The 26774-nt window shown below is 40.2% G+C and overlaps 1 protein-coding gene across 1 annotated transcript in view; it reads left to right on the top strand.

Moving 5' to 3' along the window:
- The window catches only part of cntnap5b (contactin associated protein family member 5b), an 85290-nt gene that overhangs the window by 31994 nt on the left and 26522 nt on the right, over nucleotides 1-26774 (top strand). Inside the window, exons 2-10 of the mRNA XM_026235738.1 lie at nucleotides 848-958; nucleotides 2938-3131; nucleotides 4968-5115; nucleotides 8440-8643; nucleotides 10036-10220; nucleotides 12198-12341; nucleotides 16351-16615; nucleotides 24245-24388; nucleotides 25014-25185. Of these exons, the coding sequence (XP_026091523.1) occupies nucleotides 848-958; nucleotides 2938-3131; nucleotides 4968-5115; nucleotides 8440-8643; nucleotides 10036-10220; nucleotides 12198-12341; nucleotides 16351-16615; nucleotides 24245-24388; nucleotides 25014-25185 (1567 nt within the window). The remainder of the gene's footprint in view (nucleotides 1-847; nucleotides 959-2937; nucleotides 3132-4967; nucleotides 5116-8439; nucleotides 8644-10035; nucleotides 10221-12197; nucleotides 12342-16350; nucleotides 16616-24244; nucleotides 24389-25013; nucleotides 25186-26774) is intronic.

The raw sequence follows: 26774 nt of genomic DNA, 5'->3' as shown, positions 1-26774 counted from the left end.
CCGATTACCTCCACACGACCGTCACCGCGAGCAGAAGCGGAAGCCCGTGTCAGTCATTCCCATCATTCATATTTATGAGTTTCAGAAACATCACTTACTCAATTTGCCCACTTAAGCACTTGCAGAGGAAAAGATAGAGAGATAGTCTCCCTGTTGAAAAATGCATCATGGGGCGGGTTTTTAAATGGCTTCATCTGGAGGAAAACTGTTTCGGAGGTTGCCTGTTTATTAGGGATTTTTCCCAGAGTAAATATACCCTTGAACCAGCAGAGGACATTTCATTTAGGCTCAGGTATCTCTGATGTCTCTCAAATCCTTTGTAAGAGAGGAGATGTGGCCACATCTAGCTGCCGGCCTCTATCCTTCCTACAACCTTACCCATCTCTTTGTCTCTCCTTTTCTCCCTCTCATCTCCGTCTCATCTTTTTGCCTGGTCTGGAATACATTTGCAATTCTGTGAGTGAAGCTATTTGTCGTCATGCTCATTTAGAAAGTGTTTGAAAGGTTAATTAGATGAGAAATCAGTGTGGATTTCTCAAACATTGAGATGAGTGCTGTTGTCAGCTGTCTCTCTCTCCTTTCTGCTCATTTCCTTTCTCTGGTTTAGCACGTTAACTTGAGGAGTGGATGACGAAAGTCTCACAGTAACTAATTTAGCAACATTTACTGTGCAAGCCATTTTATGTCTGTAGGGGTAAAGGGGGAAATGGGGAAAGTATAAGGGAGAGGACTTGATCCATCATCCATTGGGAGCTGACTGGTTTATGAATAGTGGGCATTCTAAACCAGAATAACTAAACTTGAATGTCAATTCTGATTAGCTAATTTGTTTTTCCTGCTGTTCTAGATCACTGCAATGGGCCACTGGTTTCTGCTCTTCCTCCCACATCATTCCAGAGCTCCTCATCTTCCTCTGACAGTCAGTCGCCATATTTTGCCAAGCTCAACAGAAGAGATGGTGAGTAATCCCAGTATAAAATGTTGAAAATACTTTATCAACATTAATTGAATTACTTTCATTAGTATAGATGTTACGACTCACTCAACACACGATGCGATATGATTCACAATACTGATTTCACGATACGACTTTTTCAAAAAAAAAAAAAAATACCAAATGAGATTTAAGTAAATTTTGTAATCAAATTTTTTAAATTATTTATTTTAAATCAAACGGTGTTCTTTTATTATTGCTCAAGCAAAATGCTGCACGTTTCTTTGTGAAATTTAAATATGCCAAATAACAACACTTTTAATTCTCGATTTTAAAACAAATCCCAAGTCAAATAAATAAATAATAAATATAAAAGAAATACCTTGATGTAAACAAACTAAGGCTTTCCCTGTGCTCTTTCCATTTAAAATAAGAGGCAACCACTACATTATAATCACAATACAAATAAAGATGCTGTATATGTATGCAGCATAAGCGGTTTTTGTTTTATAAGATTGTATAATTTTCTATAATTCTATAATTTCTATAATTATCTTACTTTGCTTTGTAAGATTATACCACATAAAACATCTGAATGAAACAAAAACAGCAGATGGACTGCATACTTTCATATGCAAAATACTGAGGCAAGATGAAAAGTTCCCTTCAGAGATACATTCACATAAACCATCACCCCCAGTTGAATCGTGATTCGTTTAACATCTCATGCAACTTGAATCGTCACATATTTTTACTGATTTTCAACCGGCTCGGTGTGAATCGTTACATCCCTATTCATTAGCTAAACTGTACAGTGATGGGATCTGATGCTAATACTTTGGTAATTTTGATGTAACTTATGGCACTGATACTGATACATTTTACTAGCTCATGCTGGAGTCCGTTCAGTAATCCAGTGCATTAAAAAGTACAATTCTGTCATTTGATATGGCACAGCATGGATAAATACCCAGTTTGACTTTTGATAGAGTATCAGCAAACATTACTGAAATTCAATTGACTTACAGGTTAAAAGCAGACCAATCATTGAATTACTGCCTGACAGCTACAGGGGCACCAATGTGACATTCACCTCTTTGGCTCAGTCTGATTTTGTTTGTAGAGCAGATCCTTGTGCTACGACTAGCACTGGGTTTGCTGTCTATTTGCTCAGCTTTTTAATAGATACAGTGCCAATATTAGTGTGAACAGACAGGCTTAAAAGAAGCTCACTTGGCAGGCTTGTCTGAAGATGAGGCTTTGCTGGTGTTTCAAATACCTTTTCTGCCTTTAGTTAAAGGTTTATCTTTTGTTAATGGAGGAATGTGTCTTAATCAACTACAGTATTGTGCATAAGCTAGCCCAAAGTAACAATGCTAACAATTTAGCATTTTTCACTAGCATAACTGTCTGTTTCCAAAATAGTTGTTTTATCATTAGCATGCAAGATTTTCTTATAAATAGCATCATACAGTAGCTTGATAGAATGTTGCATTGCTTTGTTGCAGTGAGCTGGTGCACGAATAAAATATGTTAGGTTTCTTTTTCTCAAGATACTTTGGTAATTCAGTTATCACATAATTTCCTCTTCCTGTGTTCATGGTGTGGTTTATCATATATAAATCATGTTCAAAAGCCATCATTTACCTTTTTTGTGTAGTAAAATAAATATTTAGTTTATTTTAGTGCACTTGCAAAGTGCGGTCACAATTACCATTGTACAGTGATTTTTTTGTGAGCAATATCCAGACTTTTCAATCAAAACATGTTCAAGTTTGTCGATATTTTTCACATTAAGCATGCAGAGTTAACTGATTTGAAAGTGACTTCTTTGTGAGCGATGCTTCATCATTACCTTTTTGCCTGCAAAATTTTGCTAATGTTACAAAACTTAATTTGCTTGTAGCCTGGCAAACTCAACACAGGTTGAGAGCTTAAATTATTGATGTTGTATCTCTTTGTTGCTTGTACCTGGACTTCACCCTTTTCTGTTCTTGTGTTAGGAGGTGGCGGCTGGGCTCCAGAACGAACAGACAGGCAACGATGGCTACAGGTGGATCTGCGGGAACGGGTCGAGGTCACAGCTGTGGCGACCCAGGGGCGTTTCGGGAGCCCTGATTGGGTTACGAGTTACATGCTGCTTTGCAGTGATACAGGAAGAGCTTGGAAGCAGTTCAGACAAGAGGACAGCATAGGGGTAAGTTTTCCAAGTACTGTTATAAATAATCCATCCTTTATTATATTTATAATGCATTAGTGCTTTGCAATAAGTACTGTAAAAGCTTTCCGGATAGTGTGTATCGGGGGGCTTTTATGACTGGAATAAAATGCATGCACACCCATAATCATTAAGCATTTGTGTCTTTAACTAAATCATAATAATTTACTAGAATAAATTAATGCATCCTCCCATAAACTGTCGGCACACACTTACCATCGAAAACCAGCCACCCACAAAATGTTCAAACTTTAATTACCGACTTGAATTTCACTTAATCGCCTAAACTAAGATTAAATAAACCCTCTATCTTGAGTGACGTGGCTTTATATCCCTGCTAAAACTTATTTCATGGTCTCCTGACCTCATTCGTCACTGGCAGTGCAACTGAAATCCTTGTCTACCCAACTTGAATTACGTTTTCTTTTTTTTGATGGTTGTATTTTGACAACTTTGGAATCGATTGGCATGGCCCTTGCGCCACAAGAGACAGCAGTTGCATTGCCTCCACACTTACAGGCAAACAAATGGGCTTCACCCCCCTCTTCTGAATCAATACTAGTCATTTCAAAGCACCATCATTCCCCGGCGTTCTTATTTATCCTGGCTCGAAGAGATCTTGGGCCAAATATTACCGAGATCTTACTTGCCATCCCCGTCGTCACTCATTATGAAAGCTTGGATTCCTGCTAATGTAATCATCGAAACTAAACAAACATAGAGAGCCGCTGGAGGAGGTGGAGGTGGTGTATACATATACGCTAATTCATCTCATTACAACTTTATTTTTATTTAAAAAAAATTGTTTGATGATGGTTTAATGTTTGGTTCTTTTATCTTCCAACCAGTAGGAGGATAAAAAGGTGCTGATTAGTTTGAGAACAGAGTTTAATGGAAGTCTTTGAAGGTATGAAACATTTTAATGAGTAGAAGATTAAAAGACGTGGAACATTTTTGAAGAGCAGTATGTGCCTCCTGGCCATGCCATTTTTCTGGTAGGCTCTACAGCTGGAGGTAAGACCCCCAGCTATTCTAAAACTGGAGGTTTAGATTAGCAGCAGCGCTTTGAGCGCAGCTTAAAGAAACTAACGTTGCCAGCAGCGCCCCGCTAACGTTTTGAGTTCGTTTTTTTAAATCTTTGGTAAATGCAGCTTGGCAAAAGGTTCAGCTCTATGTATAGATAATAAACTCTCTGACTTTGGAAGAGTTTCTTTGAGGTAAAACTATATGCTAATTCAGACTATGCAGGCTAAAGTACCTGCAGAAAGCTAACCGTTAACATTCCCTGTAACTTTAATGTCAGTTTTTCGACTTCTGTAAGTGACCTTCATTAGCAGCCAATGAAGACACAGAATGATGAAGTAATTGTCTGCAAGTACATGCTATCAAGCCAGAACTTAACACAGGGGTGCTAACAATGTACAGAGCTAACACCTGTACCTTAGACACTAAATAAACCTGGAAATATTGCAAAGTTCATAAAAACCTCACTCACAAGATGTTAATAGATGCGAGAGAGCTTTCGGACACATTCGGATATGGTCACATTAGCAAAAAATTTGGGGTGATTGACTTTAACCCCTCATGCAAAATCCCGCATCTCATAAATTCCCTTTTGAAATGAGTATTTTTTCGTTCATGAAAATTCGCCAAATAGCAGGAAATGTGGCTGCATCTCTACAAAGGCCTTCCATCCAGCAGAAAAAACTCGTTTGACAATGTATTGACTCATTAACACATGAAGTGCACATACATACTAAGGTCAGATCTTGGAAAGTTACTGTTGTGCAAGCTAACATTTAATTCCTCCTGTAGACTTTCAGTGGAAATACAAATTCAGATGGGATTGTTCACCACAAGCTCTCACACTCCATAAGAACACGATTTCTGCGGTTCTTGCCAGTGGACTGGAGTCCCGGGGGATGGATGGGGCTCAGAGTGGAGGTCTACGGCTGTGCATACAGTGAGTACTGAATGTACATTTGGTGTGTAATTGGTACTTTATGCATTCACAATGAAAGCTGTATTAAAATGGATATTTGATATCTATTTTCTAAATCCATCGTATTAATTTTATTGTGAATAGAATGATGTACAGTAACTGCATCTATCAGCATATGCTGACTAACAAACCTGCCAACAATATACAATGCTAAAAAAATCTAAATATATCAGTGTTTACAAACTGCAAGCTCATATTCAGTTACGTAGCAATTTGGAAAACCAGGGTATTTCTGCTTTAATTTTATTGTACAAGCCAACCAGCTAAATGAGTGTGGCTAAATATTTCCAGTGCAGGACGTGTAGATTTTCAAATCTTAAGGATTTGGGAGCTGTTGCTTCAAAAGTTCAGCTAGTTCGTTTGTAGCTGTAGCTAGTTCACTGTCATGTTGTTTTACTGCAGTCTGGTTGAGTTGGTTTAGACCTGCCTTTCCTGGGTATCAAAGTGTAGAGTAACAATCAATCGGTTGCTTCAAGGGTTGCCAGAGCCACATGCCTTGCGCTTGAAATATTTATAACGTAGCCTTGCAAGTGCTCGTTTTCTCTCTTTTTTTTCTTCCCCTAATCTCTCATTGTTCCTTTCTCTCTGTCTCTCCTCAGGTGCTTTGTATTTGTAGTCTGCGCACTAGCAGCACTGATTGTCAATTCAAAGCTTGACTCGGCGACCTATCACCGCCATGTTTATTCTCTAAGCGTTAATTCCGTGAGATAGGGCGAAATGTGACACCGCTGGGGGCAACTCGGTTTACTGTGTTGATCAAACATGATAAGTGAGTGCTGACCACACAGTATTTCAGTAATAGGGTTTGATAACGGAGACGCTAGAGCTTTGTCAAAGTCAGACCACTGGCAGGTTAGCATTAGCATTGGTGCAGCTTGCATTCCAAAGGCAGTGAATTAGTGCTTGATAATTACATTCAATTAGCCTTGCGCTAATATGCGCTGAACATACAATGGCTTCACACTGCGGTGTTCAATGTTAGCACAAATGGCATATGAAAATGTCTGCTAACCTGAATTACAGAGGACAAATATTAAAGGGGAAAAACAGAAAATGTCGCATCAAATGGAGGTAAAATGAATTCAGACCTGTCTGAGACGTAATAAAGAGAGAGACAGGAAGTAAATGCACATGTAAAGGATAGCGCATGGTTTCCCTACATTGATATCTGTCTTCTGTGGGATAAACTGGATATCCTCTGTGGTGTTTTGGCCTTATTCATGCACTGCTGAAACGCTCTTCAAGTCAATTAGTTTTAAATCTGTCAAGCGCTTTTGCTACTAACTGTAATTTAAGGCCGTGGTTTCGTGGTGTAAACTGTTTGTGTCTGAAATGGGAAGTGTGTAGCAAAAGCATACGTGTGTGTGTGTGTGTGTGTGTGTATCCTTGTACAGTCATTAATTCACATTGGAGCACTGCTTTGTTGATGCCACCAAAAGACCCACAGATAAACTGAGGTCTAACTCTGAGCTTGTGGGCAACTTTGTGTATGTCTTAAGCAATTGGGAAAATTCACAGAATTTTGTAACAAAAAAAAAAAAAAATGAAATAAGTGAAATAAGATATAGTCAGGAAAATCTATATTCATCTTATATTTATATTTTATTTCAGCATTATTTCAGTTCACAAATTGTTTTAATGAACGTGATTAGATCATGAAACCCATTATCAAAATATAAAATAATTTGGATTCAGAAAAATGGTGCCAGCGTTGAATGACTTTGCCGTCAATTTAGTCTTTATTCTCATCTCTGTGGGCCCAGATTTCATGCCAGTAGTAAGATATACAGAGAGAATATACGTTTATTTTACCATCTACAATCCTAAATAATAAATTATTCAATCGGGATGTGAATCCACCGTGTGTTGTGTTTAGCGAGCCGTCTGGCTGAGTTCAGATGCACGAGTTTGAACTTCATTGTTTTTGTTCTTTCCCCTCAGGAAGCATACAATATGCATTAGTTTAAACCTGGCAGTATTTTCAAATTCTCTTCTTTCTATCCTTTCAGTTCTCAAGGTCTCCGTTTATGCAACTTCTATGTTTTTTGGTGATTGTTGTTGTGCCTCTTACATTGAAAGACTTTGAGATAAAGATACATTTCTTTATGGCTACATCTTGACACGCATTGCACTTCCATCAAGACAGCAACAAAATACGAAAACCAAACACATTCTCGTCTGATCTCCCCACTTTTATCTAACTCAGTCTCATTGCGCTTGCTGATGTTCCTGGACCCTCTGTGTTAGTTCTATATTCAGCAGATGGCTCAGAGCTCTTTGCTAGGCTTTGCTTGTCAAGGCTAGTTAGCTTCAGTCTCTCTCACTCCAGCACCTAGCGAGGAGATGGAGAAAAAGAGCAAAAACGTAATGTCTGAACTCTAAACCTGGGTCAAAATCCACATTTCTGCTTTTTACTGCCTAGGGTAGAATTAGCTCTGAAGGGTTGCTTCGAAACAGGCTTCATATTTCTTGAAATTCTGGCCAAAGATAAAATAATCTGAGCCTAACTGTTTCTGTATCATTGCAGTTCTTCTTTTGTCTCGTTGTAAATGGTCTTGCACCTAACAAATGAGTTTATAATCCATCTTCCTTAGGTGACATTTAGGAAACTTTAAAACGACAAGCACATTTAGTTTCGATTTGGCATACAATAGTTCTTGGTAAAATAAAATATTCAGTTAGAAAAATAGTATGTTTTCTTAATGAAAGATGTTAATAGTAATAATAATAATGTTAACAATTTAGTATTTCAATATTGCTTTACCAGAGCTGTAGAACTGTATTTTATTTTATCTTATTTTATTTTTTATTGGGTTGTTGTTGTTGTGTTTTTTATGATTTGCATTTTGCTGTATTATATTGTTGTACTTTATTTAGATTTTATTTTATTTTATTAGTTTTTTGTTTGTTTGTTTTTGTTTTTCTTTGCCTTTGTGTTGTTGTTTTTTTTGTGGCTATTTTGTTTCTTGTTTAGTTGTGGGGGTTTTGTTTTTGCTTTGTTTTATTTTTGCTTTTTGTTGTGCTTTGTGGGGTTTTGTCGTTGTTTGGATTCTTTTTGTCATGTTATGTTTTGCTTTTCTCTTTTTTGTTGTGTTGTGTTTTGTTTGGCTTTGTTTTTGCTTTTTTGTGTGAGTTATAAAGATGGTGAAAACAAACACTTTATTTTAGAAATACATTTACTGGAAAATTGTACAAGATATGAAAGTTTTTAACAATAAGTAGATGTTTTTCTTGTTTAATATTTATGACCAAAGTGGATTCTTTTTTTTCCCTTCCACTTTCTAGAGTCGGATGTTGCAGATTTCAACGGCAGGAGCTCTTTGCTGTACCGGTTTAATCAGAAGTCCACCAGCACTGTGAAAGACGTCATCTCTCTACGGTTTAAGAGCCAGCGCGGGGATGGGGTCCTTGTGCATGGAGAGGGACAAAGAGGTGATTACATCACCCTAGAGCTGCATAAGGGCAGACTGGCCCTGCATATCAACCTGGGTGAGTATAGACTTTTAAACTCAAATCCAAAGGCCTGAAACGTACTCCGTGCAAGATTGTGGCCACATATGCTTTGAAAAATCTTGATTTGATACATTTGCATGTTCAGAATCATGGCAGATATTTGTAACACAGTGTATTGCATTCTCACTTTTGCAAATAATTTTGCCTAAATCTAATATATTTGTAAAAATTGAATCCACAAAACACCTATTTTGGAGAGACTCAAACTCTTTAGGTTATTCCACATCTTTGGGTTTTGTAGAGCTCTTCTATCACTGCAGCAATAGGAAGTGTTCATAGACATTATCGTGGCATCTTACTGTAATCACATGAGAGGCAGTTGTGAAACAAAGATTTGATTAAGAGGCCAAATCTGTGCCGTAATCACATTTAAGTGTATCGAGCTGTCACAAAGAACGGTCTAATGTAGGGTTCCAGCACTTTCCGAGCCTCGATTTCAATTAGCACCAGCAGTCAAATGGAGTAAGTTGTGCGTTACGCCAAGAGTGACAACGAGCTCTGATTGCTAAGTATACCGAGCCAAGATTGTATTGATGCTGTTTTCATTTACATTTGCCTTCGCCCTCTATCTGAAAGCCTCGAAGAGCTCTCAAAGCTAATTTCAGACGTCGTATGTTGCCTCCTTCTTGGGAAAAATCTTACTATAATGTGTCTGCTTTACATTTCTCTCCAACACTGGAAAATGATTATATTACTTAAAGAAAATTTGGAATATTTTGATACATTAATTCACTGTCACTTTTGGAGAAACATTTGGTTAATTGTTACGCAATTGATGCAACAAATATTAATGGTGCTAAAAATAAGCTTACTTTTCTTTATGCAAAATAGAATTTCATACATCTTTCCTTGATTTTGTGGTGAAATATGAGCTGAACATGTTCCTGACAGGCTTCTCTCACTTTGTCAAGATACGCTCTTCTTTCTGTTCTTTCATCATCAATACAGCAGGTTTCTTTCCAGGAAGTTAAGAATGATCAAACAGAGGAGACGGCACATCGCATACCTTTCCTAAGCTATTTATGGCTTGTTTTGAGAATATGCACAGAAAACGAGAGCGTTTGATAATCTTCTTTCTAAGGTTGCCCGTTATAAAGATGCAAATAAAATTAGCAACTGATAAAAAGTTTGCTTCCGACAACATTTACATTTTTGTTTAATGTGCTAGCATAATATAAATGGGATTTGACTTTTATGCACATTTGTACATTTTGTTTAACTTATACAGGTGCAAATTAAAACTTAAAACCAAAAATGTGAAATAAATAGTGAGTTGAAGTGCTGAAATTACTGTAAATGAAACAAAAATAAAATTAAAGCAAAGTAGTATATAAATGTGTATATTTCTTTCTCTCTTTTTCTCTCAAGACGATGTCAAGATGCATCCTAGCAGTGGCCATCTCTCTGTGTTTCTGGGTAGTCTTCTGGATGACCAGCACTGGCACTCCGTCCTGATCGAGCGATTTAACAAACAGATCAACTTCACTGTGGACAGACTAACCAAACACGTGAGGACGGCTGGGCTGGATGATTCACTGGAAGTTGATTATGAGGTGAGAATGTTTTTGGTTACTTTCATTTTTTACAGTCTATTAGCAGATGCATATAGAGATCTTTAACAGTAGTTTTTATTAAAGAGCCCACATTTCATGGCTTGTTACATTTGAGCACAACTCACGTTGAGCAGATATTTGCAGCTTTAAATTTACAGTGTTTTCCGGAAGAAAAATATTTAATAAATCAAAATAAAATAATTTAATGAATCATCCTAGACTACAGATTTTTATCCAATGAAATATTACCTTGAATCAATTTATAATAAATAGGATATATTTAATGTATTAATTTAAATTTATTTAATATTTAGTACTTTAATGGATCTTGAATACATGTAATATTTATTATTAATTCAATTAATATAATTAACAGTTCAGTCAGTTGTGTTATTTTGCTCTTTTTTAACTTAATTGTATTTAAATTGTCTATTTATGTTGCTTATATTATTTCTGTGTTGCGTTTTGAAGTACATTTTATGAAATATGCAAGTAAAATGCATGTTAAATATAATAATAATTTATTAAGTACACAAACATTGTTTAAGCTAAACTTTGAAGTGCATTGAAGCGAATTACTATTTGTAAAAATAACATAATTTTATATTTAAATGAAGTGCAAATTGTTGGTTCAGAGGACATTTTGAAACTGGTCAGGCCTATGAATCTATCTACTTGCCTTCTTGATCCTATGCCTATTGAGGTATTGAGTGGTCCCTCTATTACTGCAATAATTGACAACTCTCTATCTACTGGAAGTACACCAGTTTTTAAAAAGACTGGTTCTAATTTGGAGGATTTGTCAAGCTACAGGCCTATTGCCCATCTTCCATTTTTAGCTAAGGTTCTTGAACGAGTTGTTGCCGTCCAATTACAACAATACCTGTCCATTAACAATATCTTAGAACTCTTTCAATCCGGATTTAGATCAGGTCATAGCACTGTGACTACTCTAGTCCAGGTTATGAACAATCTTTTCATTTCTGCTGACATTGGGGCTTGTAGTATTTTACTCCTGTTAGATATTACTGCTGCTTTCGACACAATATCTCATGCAGTCTTTCTTGAAAGATTGCATACATGGTCCGGCATCTCTGGTATTGCACTTGAATGGTTTAAATCTTATTTTACAAATTGCTTTCAATTTATTTGTTTGGGTAAATGTCAATCTGAACCAACATTAGTACAGCAGGATGTTCCGCAGGGGTCTGTACTTGGGCCAATCCTATTTGGTATGTATATGTTGCCTCTGAGTCAGATCATTTGTAATTTTTGTTTAGAGTTTCATTTTTTGCAGATAACACTCAGATCTACCTCAGTACAGAATTCAGCTGCTCAGGTACTAATGTATACAACTGCCTGTCAACATATTACTCTGATACTGCATAACTTGCATTGGCTTCCTATTCAATCGCGAATTGATTTAAAAATTCTGATCTTAACTTATAAAGTTATTTCTTGGACTGCCACTGCCTATATATCTAGTTTAGCTGCTCCTTATACTCCCATTCGCTCTTTGCAGCATGCATATAAATTAAAAACTATGTAGAGCTTTCTCTGTCTCAGCTCTACGATTGTGGAATGCTCTACCAGCCGGAATTAGAGATTCTTAAGCTTTGGATTTCTTTAAGAAATCTTTAAAGACTTATAATTTTAAAGTTGCTTACTGTAATTGAGTATGTTTATACAGTTTTTTTTTATTATCGTGTGTTTATTACTGTTATTTTATTATCCTTGTTGCGTTATGGGTTAAAAAACCCATGCTTGTTGTTGTTACCCATGCTCACAGTTGTAGCGCTTTGGGTTAAGAAAAGCGAATGATAAATAAAATGCATTATTATTATTATTATTATTAATTTTGATTAGTTAAGAGCATAAAACCTGAAGCGCTAAATCACTTGGCCAATGATTGGACATATTTCCCGCTATGTTGTAAAACCTCTCCATTGCTGTTGTTTTCCCATTCATTTCACAAAGCTCAGCTTTGGAGGAATCCCTCTTCCCGGAAAACCAGGCACATTCCTGCGGAAAAACTTCCACGGATGTATGGAGAACCTCTACTACAATGGGGTTAACATCATTGACTTAGCCAAACGACGCAAACCTCAGATCTACAGTGTGGTGAGGATGTTTATCTTGTACATTTATTATTGATGATCTCGTACATTTGTTATTGTAGTTGTCAGAGCCATAAAAAAGCTATAAAATAAGAAAAATTACCACAGGTCTTGATGAATTATCAAACCCATCCCATCCTATCCATAATGGATGGTTCTTGACCTGAGAATTCAGTGATTTCTCCCTAATAGCACCAACATGGAAAGGTGCCAGAACTTTCTGCAGCCAAGTTTGTGGATTGTGATTAATAGTTGGAGCACAAACAGTGTTTGAAAAGAGATTGATTAAAGTTTTCATTCACATTAGTTTTTACCTGAATTTTTCCACAAATGCACTGTAACACTGGTTTAGATCTCTGTGGAACTGGTCAGCAGGGAGCGAAATCGAGCCGTTCAGTTTTTTTTTGAGACATCGCCAGTATACTGTGGCACCACAAGGGAGCTTTTTAAGAGAATGAATTGTGGTTTTGTCCACATTATTCCCACAGCGCTGAGAGCCTTGTCATTAAAATATATTTTACAAGGTGCGCAATCACTCTCCAAGAGCTGTTCGGGCCTTCGATTACGCCTCATAAATGATCCGCTGATGAATACCTTATAAAACCCAACTCGCCAAAGGTGTGGAGACTGAATTACAGTCATTTTAAAATGAAGGAATGGTTTTAATAAGAGAGATGGCTCTGTGTAAAGAGACATTTCTGCTTATCTGACTGCTCCATACGTGTAATTTTCACATGCCTGTTTTATTCCCTATTGTTTTGGATTTATTAAGATATTATCCATAAATATACAGTTTATAATTGAAGATCAAAGCAATAAGTAATAAGAGGCATGTTTTATAATAAAGTTATTTGAAATCTGAATGTTTATGGTCTTGTAGACTGAGAGATAATGGATGGATGGATACCTATATGGATATGTATGGATGGATGGAGAACTAGATGGGTATGGAATAAGGGATGGATGGATAGGTAGATGGATAAAACATCATAGATATAGAACTAGGATGACCGGTAGATAGATGAAGATGGCTATATAATTAGATTAGATGGATAAAGAAATGTCATTTATAATTTTCTATATTTCTGTATAAATATAACTCAAAAGATCATCAGGTTTTCACTCAAGTCCTGAAAGTTGACAAAGAGAACCAAATCAAACAAATGAGATGAGATTTTATATTTTTTTCCCATTTATTTAATCAAGAAAATTACATAATATTACGCATCTGTGAATGGCAAAAGTATGTGAATCTCCAGGGCTAGCAGTTCAATTGAAGGTGAAGTTAGAGTCCATCTGTTTAGAGGTGTTTTCAAACAGTGGAAGGACTATCGTGTGTCAGTGCGTGCCCTGTTTTCAAAGTCTGTTCGTGATTGTGGAAGTGAATCGTGGCACAGACAAAGGAGATCTCTGAGGACCTAAGAAAAAGGGCTGTTGTTGCTTACCGGGCTGGAATAGGTTACAAAACCATCTCTTAAGAGTTTGGACTGCACAAATCTACAGTCAGACAAAATGGAGGAAATTCAAGACCAATGTTACCCTACCCATGTTAACCCGTCCTAGGCAACTAAAGGCCTTCTCACATTGGCTGATGTTAATGTTCATGAGTCCACCATCAGGATAACACTGAACCACAATAATGTGTATAACAGAGTTGCGAGGAGAAAGCCACTGCTCTCCAAAGTGAGCATTGCTGCCTATCTGCAGTTAGATAAAGATCATGTGGACAAAACAGAGGACTATTGGAGAAAGGTTTAATCGATAGATGAGACCAAAATGGAAATTTTTAGTTTAAATGAGAAGTGTTATGTTTGGACAAAGAAAAACACTGCGTTCCAGCATAAGAACCTTTTTACCATCTGGGAAACAGGACGACTTGCCATCATATTGATTGAACAATGAATTCTGAATTACACCAGAAGATTTTAGAGGGAAATGTCAGGACATCTGTCTGATAACTGAATCTCAGTAGAATGTGGTTCATGTAGCAAGACAATGACCCCAAGCACACAAGTCGTTCTACCAAAGAATGGTTAAAGAAGAACAAAGTTAATGTTTTGGAATGGCTGAGTCAAAGTCCGGACTTTAATCCAATTGAAATGTTGCGGAAGGACCTGAAGCAAGCAGTTCATAAGGAGGAAACCCACCAACATCACAGAGCTGAAGTGTTTCTGTACTGAGGAATGGGTTTCAATTCCTACAAGAAATCGTGCAGGAATGATCAGCAGTTACAATAAACATTTAGCTGCCGTTATTGCTGCAAAAGCAGGTCAAACTACAGTAGATACTGAAAGCAAAGATTCACATACTTTTGCCACTGACAGATATACAACACTGGATATATTTTTCTCAATTAGTAAATGACAAAGTATGTATTTTTGTGTCCTTTGTTTGATTGGATTATCTTCGTCTGCTTTCAATCTGATGATGTTTTGGGTTATATTTAGTAGAAATATTGGGATAATGAGTATTTTGTATGATACAGTACTGGAATATACATCCACAGTCCTGCTTTATTGTTTTACATTTTCCCAGTTCCGAGGTTCGAGGAATCCCAGTCCTCTGAATCAAGCAACTTTTACGAGTTTCCATTCTCATAGTCTCATATTGTTACCAGAGCACAACTAAAAACTGCAGCCATTAATCCGGCCCACATGCTGGATATTGCATCCTTTAATGGACAGGGAGGGAGTTCAGTGGGACTCTGGTACTAATGACAGAGAGGACCGAATCCCACTTAGTCCATGCCACCCTATGAGATTTTCACAGCAGACACCTTCACCCGCTCTCAATTAAGTTTTCAGCAAGGCAAATATACAGGCTCCTAAGGGGCCTTTGGAGCCCAATATGAGCCAGGCAATGAGGTATGACGTCTACGAGCGACCAGCGTGATCGTAGTGTGACTTTAGAGCGTATGTGGGATACACTTTGCCTGGGATTAATAGGGTCAAAAGGTCTAGGACTTTTTTTTGATGTCTGTTATATTGCATTTGAATGTATCCTAACCTGTTTGATTCGGGGCAGACTTTTGACAATGCAAAAAAAAGAAAAAAGAAAAAAAGATCAATCAGGATTAAATAAGACTTTATTATGGTTTCTGCTTTAAAACGAGAAGAAAACAGTTATTTTAAAATGTCTGAAAACTGTTATTTATTTATTTTTGTAAGTAAAATAGGAATGCAAGTGCTATTTGCTGCTGAATTTAATTTAAAATATATGATCTATTATAAAATTATAATATAATAATATGTATTTATTTATTTGAGTATTGCTTTTACTTAGAAATGCTTCATTCTTAAATTATTGTGAATGTGATGTGTGTTGACTTTAAATAGGCATACTATAAAGCAAATATTTATTTATTTATTTATTTATTTATTTATTTGAAATGCAAATGTTGTTTCCTGTTGGCTTTACAAAAATGTCTTGTTATAATTATATTTATTTTGAATACATTTCAGAGTAGTGTTTTTACTCAGAAAAACTTCATTACGGAAGTAAATTGGTAAGGCGAATGTTGTTTCCTGTTGGCTTTAATTAGTTGTATTCTCTTCTAGATGAAGTAAAGTGCATCTTCACAGGCTTCAGGTGTTTCTGTGGTGTTTGGGGTTTTAATGGATTGTGTTTAGCTAGCGCTCCGTCAACTCCTTGCTTAAAGAATCCAGACACATTATTTTTTGTCTGAGACCACACAGAAAGACGGATCAATAGACTCTCCACTATAAAGTCCAGTGCCATTGGACTGTTGGTCTAAAAACAGACCGCTATTCTGTTTCTGTGGAGACCTGCAGTCTTCGATGTCTTGACATTTGACTTACAGTTTATTCCCGTCACTCAGTCTGCCCGCCTCCAGGCAAAACCGGTCAAAGAAGGAAAAGAACATATTTCTGCATGGATTTGTGTTTAGATTCAGCGGAAGTTGTTTGTTATTTTGCAAACACTGAAATATTTACTACACCAAAATGATATTTTTTTGTAGTTTATTTTAACCCTATCATAACCTGTCATTTCAGGGGAATGTGACTTTTACCTGCTCAGAGCCTCAACTGGTATCCGCCACCTTCTTGAGCTCCAGCAGCAGTTTCCTGTCACTTCCATTGGACGCTGTCACGGAAACGCTGTCGGTGACGTTCCAGTTCCGGACATGGAACCGGGAAGGGACGCTACTTTCGGTCTGGCTGAGGAGGGAGTCAGAGAGACTGCTTTTGCTTCTCGTTCATGGGCAGCTTAGGCTCACACACCACAGATCAGCATTGCAAAGCTCTGATATAGTCATCGGTGAGACGTCTACTTGTCTACATGTGTGTCTTTCTGGAGCTCACCTTTTGGGGTTTGAACATACAACCTTAACACAAAATAATGCAATTTGTATCATAATATTTCAAAAACAAAAATAACAAAAACAATAATAATAATAATAATAATAATAATAATAATAATAGCTGTCAGCCAAAATCTTTATCCAATGTTTCAAAAAATAAAATAATGTAATTTGAATAATATTGATAACAGTAATAACAATAGCTAATAACATCATATAATCACATTTGTTTATTATAAATACTATATTTATTTTGTTATAATTCTGACAACAGCTATTAACTGTCAACATCTAGAATTTGTTTTATTATTATAATTGCAACAGCTGCTATTATAAACATTCTTTAAAATATATATTTTATTAATGTATTTATATATTCTTATTCTTAATAATATTAATAATACAATTTTGTTATCAACAATAATTTATAATAATAATAATAATAATAATTATTATTATTATAATTATTATTATTATTATAAATTATTGTTGATAACAAAATTGTATTATTAATATTATTAATTATTATTATTATTATTACCTCTCCTTGAACTGTCCCCTTATCGTGGTGGAGAGGTTTGAGTACCCGAATGATCCTGGGAGCTATGTTGTCTGGGGCTATATGCTCCTGGTAGGGTCTCCCAAGGCAAACAGGTCCTTGGTGACGGGCCAGACTAAGAACAGTTCATAAAACCCCTTATGGCAAAATTAAAATCAAGGACCGTGACGTCGCCCGGCATGGCGCAGCCGGGGCCCCACCCTGGAGCCAGGCCCGGGGTTGGGGCTCGTATGCGAGCGCCTGGTGGCCGGGCCTTCCCCCATGGGGTCCGGCCGGGCTTAGCCCGAAGGAGTGACGTGGGGCCGCCCTCCTGTGGGCTCACCACCTGCAGGAGGGAGCGTAAGGGGCCGGTGCATAGAGGATCGGGCGACAGTCCAAGGCGAGACCCCCGACGACCCGATCTCTGGACATGGAATCTGGCTTTAGGGACGTGGAATGTCACCTCATTGGCGGGGAAGGAGCCTGAGCTTGTGCGGGAGGTCGAGAGGTACCGACTAGAGATAGTCGGGCTCACCTCAACGCACAGCTTGGGCTCTGGAACCACACTTCTTGAGAGAGGCTGGACTCTCTACCACTCTGGAGTTGCCCATGGTGAGAGGCGGAGGGCTGGAGTGGGTTTGCTAATAGCCCCCCAGCTCAGCCGCCATGTGTTGGAGTTTACCCCGGTGAACGAGAGGGTCGCTTCCCTGCGCCTTCGATTCGGGGATAGGTCTCTCACTGTCGTTTGTGCCTACGGGCCGAACGGCAGTGCGGACTACCCGGCCTTCTTGGAGTCTCTGGGAGGGGTGCTGGAAAGTGCTCCGACTGGAGACTCCGTCGTTCTACTGGGGGACTTCAACGCTCACGTGGGCAGTGACAGTGACACCTGGAGGGGCGTGATTGGGAGGAACGGCCCCCCTGACCTGAATCCGAGCGGTGTTCTGTTATTGGATTTCTGTGCTAACCACGGTTTGTCCATAACGAACACCATGTTCAAGCATAAGGGTGTCCACCAGTGCACGTGGCACCAGGACACCCTTGGCCGGAGGTCGATGATCGACTTTGTGGTCGTGTCATCAGACCTTCGGCCATATGTCTTGGACACTCGGGTGAAGAGAGGGGCGGAGCTGTCAGCTGTCAACTGAGCTGTCAACTGATATTGAGTCCGAGTGGACCATGTTCTCCACCTCCATTGTCGCTGCGGCTGCTCGGAGCTGTGGCCGTAAGGTCTCCGGTGCCTGTCGAGGCGGCAATCCCCGAACCCGGTGGTGGACACCGGAAGTAAGGGATGCTGTCAAGCTGAAGAAGGAGTCCTATCGGGCCTGGATGGCTTGTGGGACTCCGGAGGCAGCTGACAGGTACCGGCAGGCCAAGCGGACTGCAGCCCGGGTAGTCGTGGAGGCAAAAACTCGGGCCTGGGAGGAGTTCGGTGAGGCCATGGAGAAGGACTATCGGTTGGCCTCGAAGAGATTCTGGCAAACTGTTCGACGCCTCAGGAGGGGGAAGCAGTGCCCTACCAACACTGTTTACAGTAGAGATGGGCACCTGTTGACCTCAACTGGGGATATCGTCGGGCGGTGGAAGGAATACTTCGAGGATCTTCTCAATCCCACCGACTTGTGTTCCGTTGAGGAAGCAGTGGCTGGGGACTCGGAGGAGCACTCGTCCATCACCCGGGCTGAAGTCATCGAGGTAGTTAAAAAGCTCCTCGGTGGCAAGGCACCGGGGGTGGACGAGATCCGCCCCGAGTACCTCAAGTCTCTGGATGTTGTGGGGCTGTCTTGGCTGGCACGCCTCTGCAACATCGCATGGCGGTTGGGGACAGTACCTCTGGACTGGCAGACCGGGGTGGTTGTCCCTCTTTTCAAGAAGGGGGACCGGGGAGTGTGTTCCAACTATAGGGGGATCACACTTCTCAGCCTCCCTGGAAAAGTCTATGCCAGGGTACTGGAGAGGAGAATTCGGCCGATAGTGGAACCTCGGATCCAGGAGGAACAGTGTGGTTTTCGTCCCGGTCGTGGAACACTGGACCAGCTCTATACCCTTTCCAGGGTGCTGGAGGGTTCATGGGAGTTTGCCCAACCAGTCCACATGTGTTTTGTGGACTTGGAGAAGGCATTCGACCGTGTTCCTCGCGACATCCTGTGGAGGGTGCTCCGGGAGTATGGGGTCGGCGGCTCCCTACTTAGGGCTGTTCGGTCCCTGTACGACCGGAGCAAGAGCTTGGTTCGCATTGCCGGCAGTAAGTCAGACCTGTTCCCGGTGCATGTTGGACTCCGGCAGGGCTGCCCTTTGTCACCGGTTCTGTTCATAATTTTTATGGACAGAATTTCTAGGCGCAGCCAAGGGCCGGAGAGTGTCCGGTTTGGGGACCATACGATTTCGTCGCTGCTTTTTGCGGATGATGTTGTCGTGTTGGCATCCTCAGACCAGGACCTTCAGTGTGCATTGGGACGGTTTGCAGCCGAGTGTGAATCGGCTGGGATGAGAATCAGCACCTCCAAGTCCGAGGCCATGGTTCTCAGTCGGAAAAGGGTGGATTGCCCACTTCAGGTTGGTGGAGAGTTCCTGCCTCAAGTGGAGGAGTTCAGGTATCTTGGAGTCTTGTTCACGAGTGAGGGAAGGATGGAACGTGAGATTGACAGACGGATCGGTGCAGCTTCTGCAGTAATGCGGTCGCTGTACCGGTCTGTCGTGGTGAAGAAGGAGCTGAGCTGTAAGGCAAAGCTCTCGATTTACCGGTCAATCTACGTTCCTACTCTCACCTATGGTCATGAGCTGTGGGTCATGACCGAAAGGACAAGATCCTGGATACAGGCGGCCGAAATGAGCTTTCTCCGTCGGGTGGCTGGGCGCTCCCTTAGAGATAGGGTGAGAAGCTCGGTCACTCGGGAGGAGCTCAGAGTAGAGCCGTTGCTCCTCCACATCGAGAGGAGCCAGCTGAGGTGGCTCGGGCATCTATTTCGGATGCCTCCTGGACGCCTTCCCAGGGAGGTGTTCCAGGCACGTCTCACCGGGAGGAGGCCCCGGGGAAGACCTAGGACACGCTGGAGGGACTATGTCTCCCGGCTGGCCTGGGAATGCCTCGGGGTCCCCCCGGAAGAGCTGGAGGAAGTGGCTAGGGAGAGGGAAGTCTGGGCATCTCTGCTTAGACTGTTGCCCCCGCGACCCGGCCCCGGATAAGCGGAAGATGATGGATGGATGGATTATTATTATTATTATTATTATTATTATTATTATTCTAACTATAGCTGATAACACTATCTGTTTATTATCATTATTTGTTATTTTGTTGTTAAAATTATAATTTCAACAACAGCTATAAAAAATATTTAAAAATGTCTCAGTTACTTATATAATCCTCGTTCCAAGAAGGAGGGAACTGAGATGTTACGTTGATACTGACATATGGGGTTTCCCTTGGGAGCCCCAATCACCTCTGAGTAGCAGAAAAAAAGGGCAATCAGCGTTGGCATGTAGAATTTGCATGCCCAGCCACTACCCCATTCACACAGGTATATAATAGGAAAGCTTGCATCCACCATGTTTGTGCTGAGGAACAAGGCATTCACTGATGTAGCCCAAGGGAGTGTAACATTTACGTTCCCTCCTTCAAGGAACGAGGATTACATAAGTATCCGAGACGTTCCCCTTCAGTCAGTCACTTTCAGCGTTATGTCGATACTGACGAATGGGTTACCTATGGAAAGCGCCACAACCACTGAACTAATGTCATGGGTTTTGGTGATGTAGATGCTGGCAGGCTCAAGCGTGACAAGTAACAACTTGCACCCCACGTCGTAACCTATCCAGCACCTCGTTTCTAGCCAGAAGTCTTTTATACCATATAGGGACAGAAAGAGCAGTGATCACAGTAAGGAGGGTCGCAGCTGTTGTTCCTTAACCTTGAGTTCATTGTTGTACACATGAAAAGAGTGCTTTGTGGTCTTTCTTATTTGAGAATAGTAAAGCAGTGACCAGTTTATTTACACTAGGGAAGCCTGCCTTAGTCCAAGACCACATTGGGTTATGTTGCGGGTTTACCAACAGGGAAACGATACTGTGAAAGAATACACACATGGGATCGACAGAAGGGAATCACTACCTGTGGGGCACTAAGATCAGTACAGTGGCAGTCCAAACGGCCATACAATGCAAGTTCTGATCCTGGTCTCAGGACCCTTCGCCGAACCTGACAGCTGGAGTGTGCTAGGAAGATGCACAATCCAGGGTTCGTCAGATGAGGAACACTCTCAACCCAGAGTCTGTAAAACTTTGTGAAGGTCTAAGCTGTTACCCAGCCTGTGGCCCTACAGATGTCTGCTAGAGAGGTGCCATGTGGCAGTGCCCAGGAGGAGGCCACACTCCGAACTGAGTGAGCCCTACTCCTAGGGGCACAACTTACCTTGTGTTTAGTATGCCAAGGTGATGGCATCTACTAGCCAGTGGGACAACCTATGTATGGAGACAGGCTTTGCCTTCTGCTGCCCTCTGAAGCAGACAAAGAGCTGGCCAGAACTTCTAAAGATCACAGTGCAGTCCACGCAAACATGCAGTGCGCGATCAGGACACAGCAGTGTTCTGTCAGGGGGCTCAACATTGCAGCTGAGTGGTCATGACAGCCAGCACTGGTGCAGATATAGATGCCACAGGGGGATGCCCTCAACAACGAGCAGACTGGAGGCCAGTCCGTGGCAGTAGTATCACGCCAGGGCAAGATGTGATTGATGGCCTCAGTCTGCTTCTGGATTGGCGAGAACTGCTGGTCAAATACCTTGACAGTGTCTCCGAAGAGGCCAGCCTGTGGTATGGGGGCATCAAGAATGCGAGCCTTGTCGGCGTCCCTCATCTCAGCAAGGCTGATCCAGATATATGTGACCACTAAGGTGGCCATTGTCTGGCCGAGGGACTGCGCCTTGACAGTCATTCATAGAGCGAAGTTGGTCACCTTGTGCAGTTCCTGCATTAACCCCGGCTCAGAACTACCACCGTGCAACTGCTTTAGTGCTTTGGCCTGATCGACTTGCAGGATGGCCATCGCTTGCAAGACTGAGGCTGCCTGACCAGCGTCACTGTTAAGGCGGTCGCACACCGAATGAGAAGAGCAGCATTGTGCCACATCTAGAACAATTCGTACAGAGAACGGTGTGCATACACTCATAAAATAATATGTGTCAGAATTTTAAAGACGGGCCCACCATCGCTGGTAGTGAGGAAGGGGGAGGCAGCAAAGCAGCTTTGGCCAGAGAAAGGTTACTTTGTGACTTCATGACCACCTCATGCACTTCCAGGAAAAATACCACTGAGGTGGGTTACGGCGGCGAGTCACGTCCCATGCCTTGGAACCAGTCATCCAGCTAAGAATGCACTGGGTTGGGTGAAGGCTTCCTTTTAAGCCCAATGTTCTCGAATGTCCAGGAAAGTATAGCAGACAGTTCAGAGTCAAACTCTGACTTTGCAGTCCTCCATGAAAGAGAAAGCTCAGAAGAGTCCTCATCCTCTGAAGCGCCTGATCCTTCCAATGCAATGATCGATGTATATTCTTCGTCTGGAATCCCCAACGAAACTGTCGGACAGCTGCGAGATGGCCCAGCAATCTTCTTCAGAAGCTCAATGGCACGTAATGTCGTGAAGGAGTGGGAAGTCCGTATGGACTGGCCCGGTGGAAGAGCTCCCACTGTAACCTTTTAGATCTCCCTGAGTGCTAACCAGCGAGGACATCTACTTCCAAGAAGTCCCAGACCGGGGAGCAGCTGAGGGGACTTCAATCCTCACGAGGAGGCAGAGTCATGATCTCAAAGTCGCCATGGACATGTGTTCACAACGAAGACATGAACCATCCACAAACTAAGTCTCAGAATGCTTATGGCCTAGACACGTGAGACATGGCCGTAGCCTTCAGAGTGTGTCAGGAAACAACCACATCCAGAAAAGCACAGACGAAGAGACATCTTTAAAAAGATGCTCTCGTCTGTGTAGCTCTTTAAGAGAAATTGCTCAGGGGTATCACAGCACTTAACCATGCTATTACTGGCAAAACACAGCTGAATGTGCCATAAACAGAAATGTCAAGTGAAGAGAATTTCCCACATGTGATTGTAGAAAATGAGAAGCACATATTGCAGCAACCGTTTGGCTCTGAAGCAAAAAACTGAATGAACGGATACATGTCACCCTCTTATATACCTGTGTGTGCAGGGGAGTGGCTGGGCATGCAAATTCCACTTATCAATATTTATTGGCCTGTTTTTTACTGCACAGAGATGATTGGGACTCCTAAAGGAAACCCATACATCAGTATCAATGTAACTTTGAAAGTGACTTACTGGAGGGAAATATATTTATATATTTATATATATTTGTACGTTCTTCTTATTCTTAATAATAATAATAATATTTTGTTATTTACAATAATATTTTATTATTGGATTTATAACAACAGCTATTAAAAATACAACATTCGGTTTTATTAATTCATATTTTTTAAATAATAGTTTTTATTTATTTATTTTTATTATTATTATTTAATCTCAAATATGCCAACTCTTAAGAAACTGTTTTGTTGCTGCAAACCTCTGTTGATATGAACGCTCCTTTAGTCTAATTATAATTAGCTTAAATTAAGAACAACAGATGTGAAAAGGAAGACCCTCCAAGGGATAAATATACAAGGTTATGCGCTTGTCTTCACATTTTGCTTCTCTGCCACACAACAACATGAACAAAGTCCAATCCCACATACCCATGTTCACCCTAAAAGCGTTTACCGAGAATTCAAACAGGATTTTTAGTTGTAAAACACTCTTTGGCAGGCACACCTGTATGCCGACTGAATTTTGGATATGGCTGCCTGGCAGGCTGCCATCGCAGACGGCAAACTGAATCTCTGCACATCCCTCTCAAGGGGAATAGTGGATTCTCTGCCGGGCTGACATATGCAGATTAACTCGTTGAGCTCCAGCGCACAAACCCCAGATCTGTCAATCATTCACCCTGATTAATGCGCAGCATTTGAGGCGTAACATTGCTCCATGTCTTCCTATGCCAGGTCAGGCTCTGAGTGACGGCCAGTGGCACACGGTGTCCATTAGTGTGGGAGGTTTCCAGGTTTCCCTCTCGGTGGATGATGAGCCACCGTCCACCATGCAGCTCAAGGACATAGCACAGCTTGAGAGGAGTGTGCTAATTGGAGGTAGGGTGCTAGTGGATTTAAACAAATTCCAATAAAATATGCACAACAGAATCATGTGGGCTGTAATTACAAAATCCCCTTCTTTTAGGTCTGTAACATGCAAGCTTTATCATGGATTACTGGATGCTTAATTTGAAGAATATACACATTTCAAAATGTAAAAGAAAGAAATGTGAAATGGTATGCAAAAAAATTAAGGCTACGTCTACGGTGATTTAAGACCAGTAAGCTATTTTACACTGAGCGATCAATTTCAAGCAAATAAATAAATAGATAGATCAAATTTAAAAAATCAGTGACAAATGAGTCCTAAATATTAACATTAATTTACTGTATAACAATAAAGAGAATCACACTTTTACAAAATATTTTTTTTTAAATGGTTTTGGTTTGTGCCGCGTCATGTTTAGGGGCATGGAAATATCCCCACAATAACGGTAATAATAATAATTTAAAAAAAAAAGAAACATAATTTCTGTCTTACATTTTACATATTTCAAATACTTTTGAAAGTGGTTGTCGGATATATTGATAAAATATAATCATTGAAAAGTTTAGTTTTAAATTATTGCTTTTAACAACAAAAGAGTGCTTTTTCATTTATATGATTGTATGATTTTAACAGGTTGCCCATCAGTGTTAACCAATCAGGGTTGTCGGAATCCGACACTGGCATATCAAGGCTGCATGCGCTCTGTTATCATTAACAACCAGCCAATCAACTTTTACCTGGTGCAGCAAGGCCTGCTGGGAAACTTCAGCAAGCTCCAGTTTGACATCTGTGGCATTCGTGACAGGTATATCTATTAGTCATTCTGTTTGATATGCTAATGACGAGTATCTTTTGAAATAAATAATTGTGATTCCCTCATTATAAGATAATGAGCGACACAAACAAGCACAGTTTCAAAACAACATCGTGTAGTGTTAAAATCCATGCCAGTGATTTTGCAGCTATCTGGGATTCATCTTTTTTTGCCTGAAACTTCAAATGTGAAAATTTGTTTCACACCTCACCCAAGAGGACTGGTGGTTAATGGGATGTTTATGTGAATAAAAATCTAACAGCTGAAGTTTGTTTAACATACTGTATTCAGTGTGAGTGCAAAAGCCGTGGGCAAAGTTTAAAACTGCATCATCAGACAAAGACACAACCTTTTTAGCAGGTTGTTTAGTGTTTAAAAAAAGAGTGCATTAAATTAGAAGTAATTAGCAAGCTGGGAGAGCCAAGATCAGAGTTTAAAAGGAAAACTGCTTTGAAAAGTACTATTTGAAGATGTTTTGGGGCAATGCATCACTTCTCTTCATGCATGTGTTCTCATTGTGCAAATGACGCCAAAGTGTCTACACTGTTGCTGGCACTGTGAACAATATAATGATAGATTTAAATGAATAGAGGAAATGAGCAGATGAGACAGTTCCTCCATTATCCCCCGTCCTTTAGCATCCTGGCCTGTTTTCCATGGTCTATTTTATGGCACACACAAGCAGGAGATAAACAGGGAGGAATAAAAATTAGGCAGAATGACAGAGAAAGAGAGAGAGAATGCAAGGCAGGTGAAGATAAGAGCGTTTGCATGGTGGGGGAAGCCATTCAGGTTTGGCTAAGAGCTTTAGACAAAGAGGAAGAAAGAGAGACAGATAGAAAGGCTGATGTACTGAAGGATGGAGGGATGAAACAAGGAAGGAAGAAAGAAAAGGATGTGGCAATGGATAATTTGATGAAGGAAGGATGAAATGATAGAAGGAAGAAAAATAACTGATTGATGGATTGTTAAAAATGAAATTTTTAAATAGAAGGAAATAAAGATGAATGTAATGTAATGCACGTCCTGATTTTGCTAAGTTCGATGTGTTCCTAGGTCAACATATTTTGTTGACCCTGGAACAACATTTTACTCCAAAAATATATTCTTAACCATATCCCTAAACCTAAACCTAACCTTAACCATGAGTAATCCCTAAAATCAGAGGAAATGATAGATGAATGACACTGATGTAAAAGCACCAAACACTGATTTTAAGCATAAACTTCACAAAATCTATAAACTGGTTCTTCAAATCTGATTGGTTAATCACAATGTTGTTCCAGGGTCAACAACGATGTTGTCCCAGGAACATGTCTCACTTGGTAAAATCAGGTTCTGCATAATGTAATGTAATGTAAAGAAAGAAAGAAAGAAAAAGATAGACAACAGATATAGAAAAGAACCAGTTGGACTGAAAAATGGAGGGATAAAAGAAATAGGCAAGGTAAGATAAATGGATCAATTGATGGAAGGAAAAATATGGAGGAATGGAAGAAAGAAGGATTGATGGGTGTACAAATGGATGAAAAAGACAAACAGATGGAGAGAAAGAAAAAAAGAAAGATACTGTAGATAGA

The sequence above is a fragment of the Carassius auratus genome, chromosome 47, assembly GCF_003368295.1.
Source record: "Carassius auratus strain Wakin chromosome 47, ASM336829v1, whole genome shotgun sequence".
Classification (NCBI taxonomy): Eukaryota; Metazoa; Chordata; class Actinopteri; order Cypriniformes; family Cyprinidae; genus Carassius; species Carassius auratus.
Note: the sequence above shows the minus strand (reverse complement) of the source record. Positions and strands in the feature narration are given on the sequence as shown.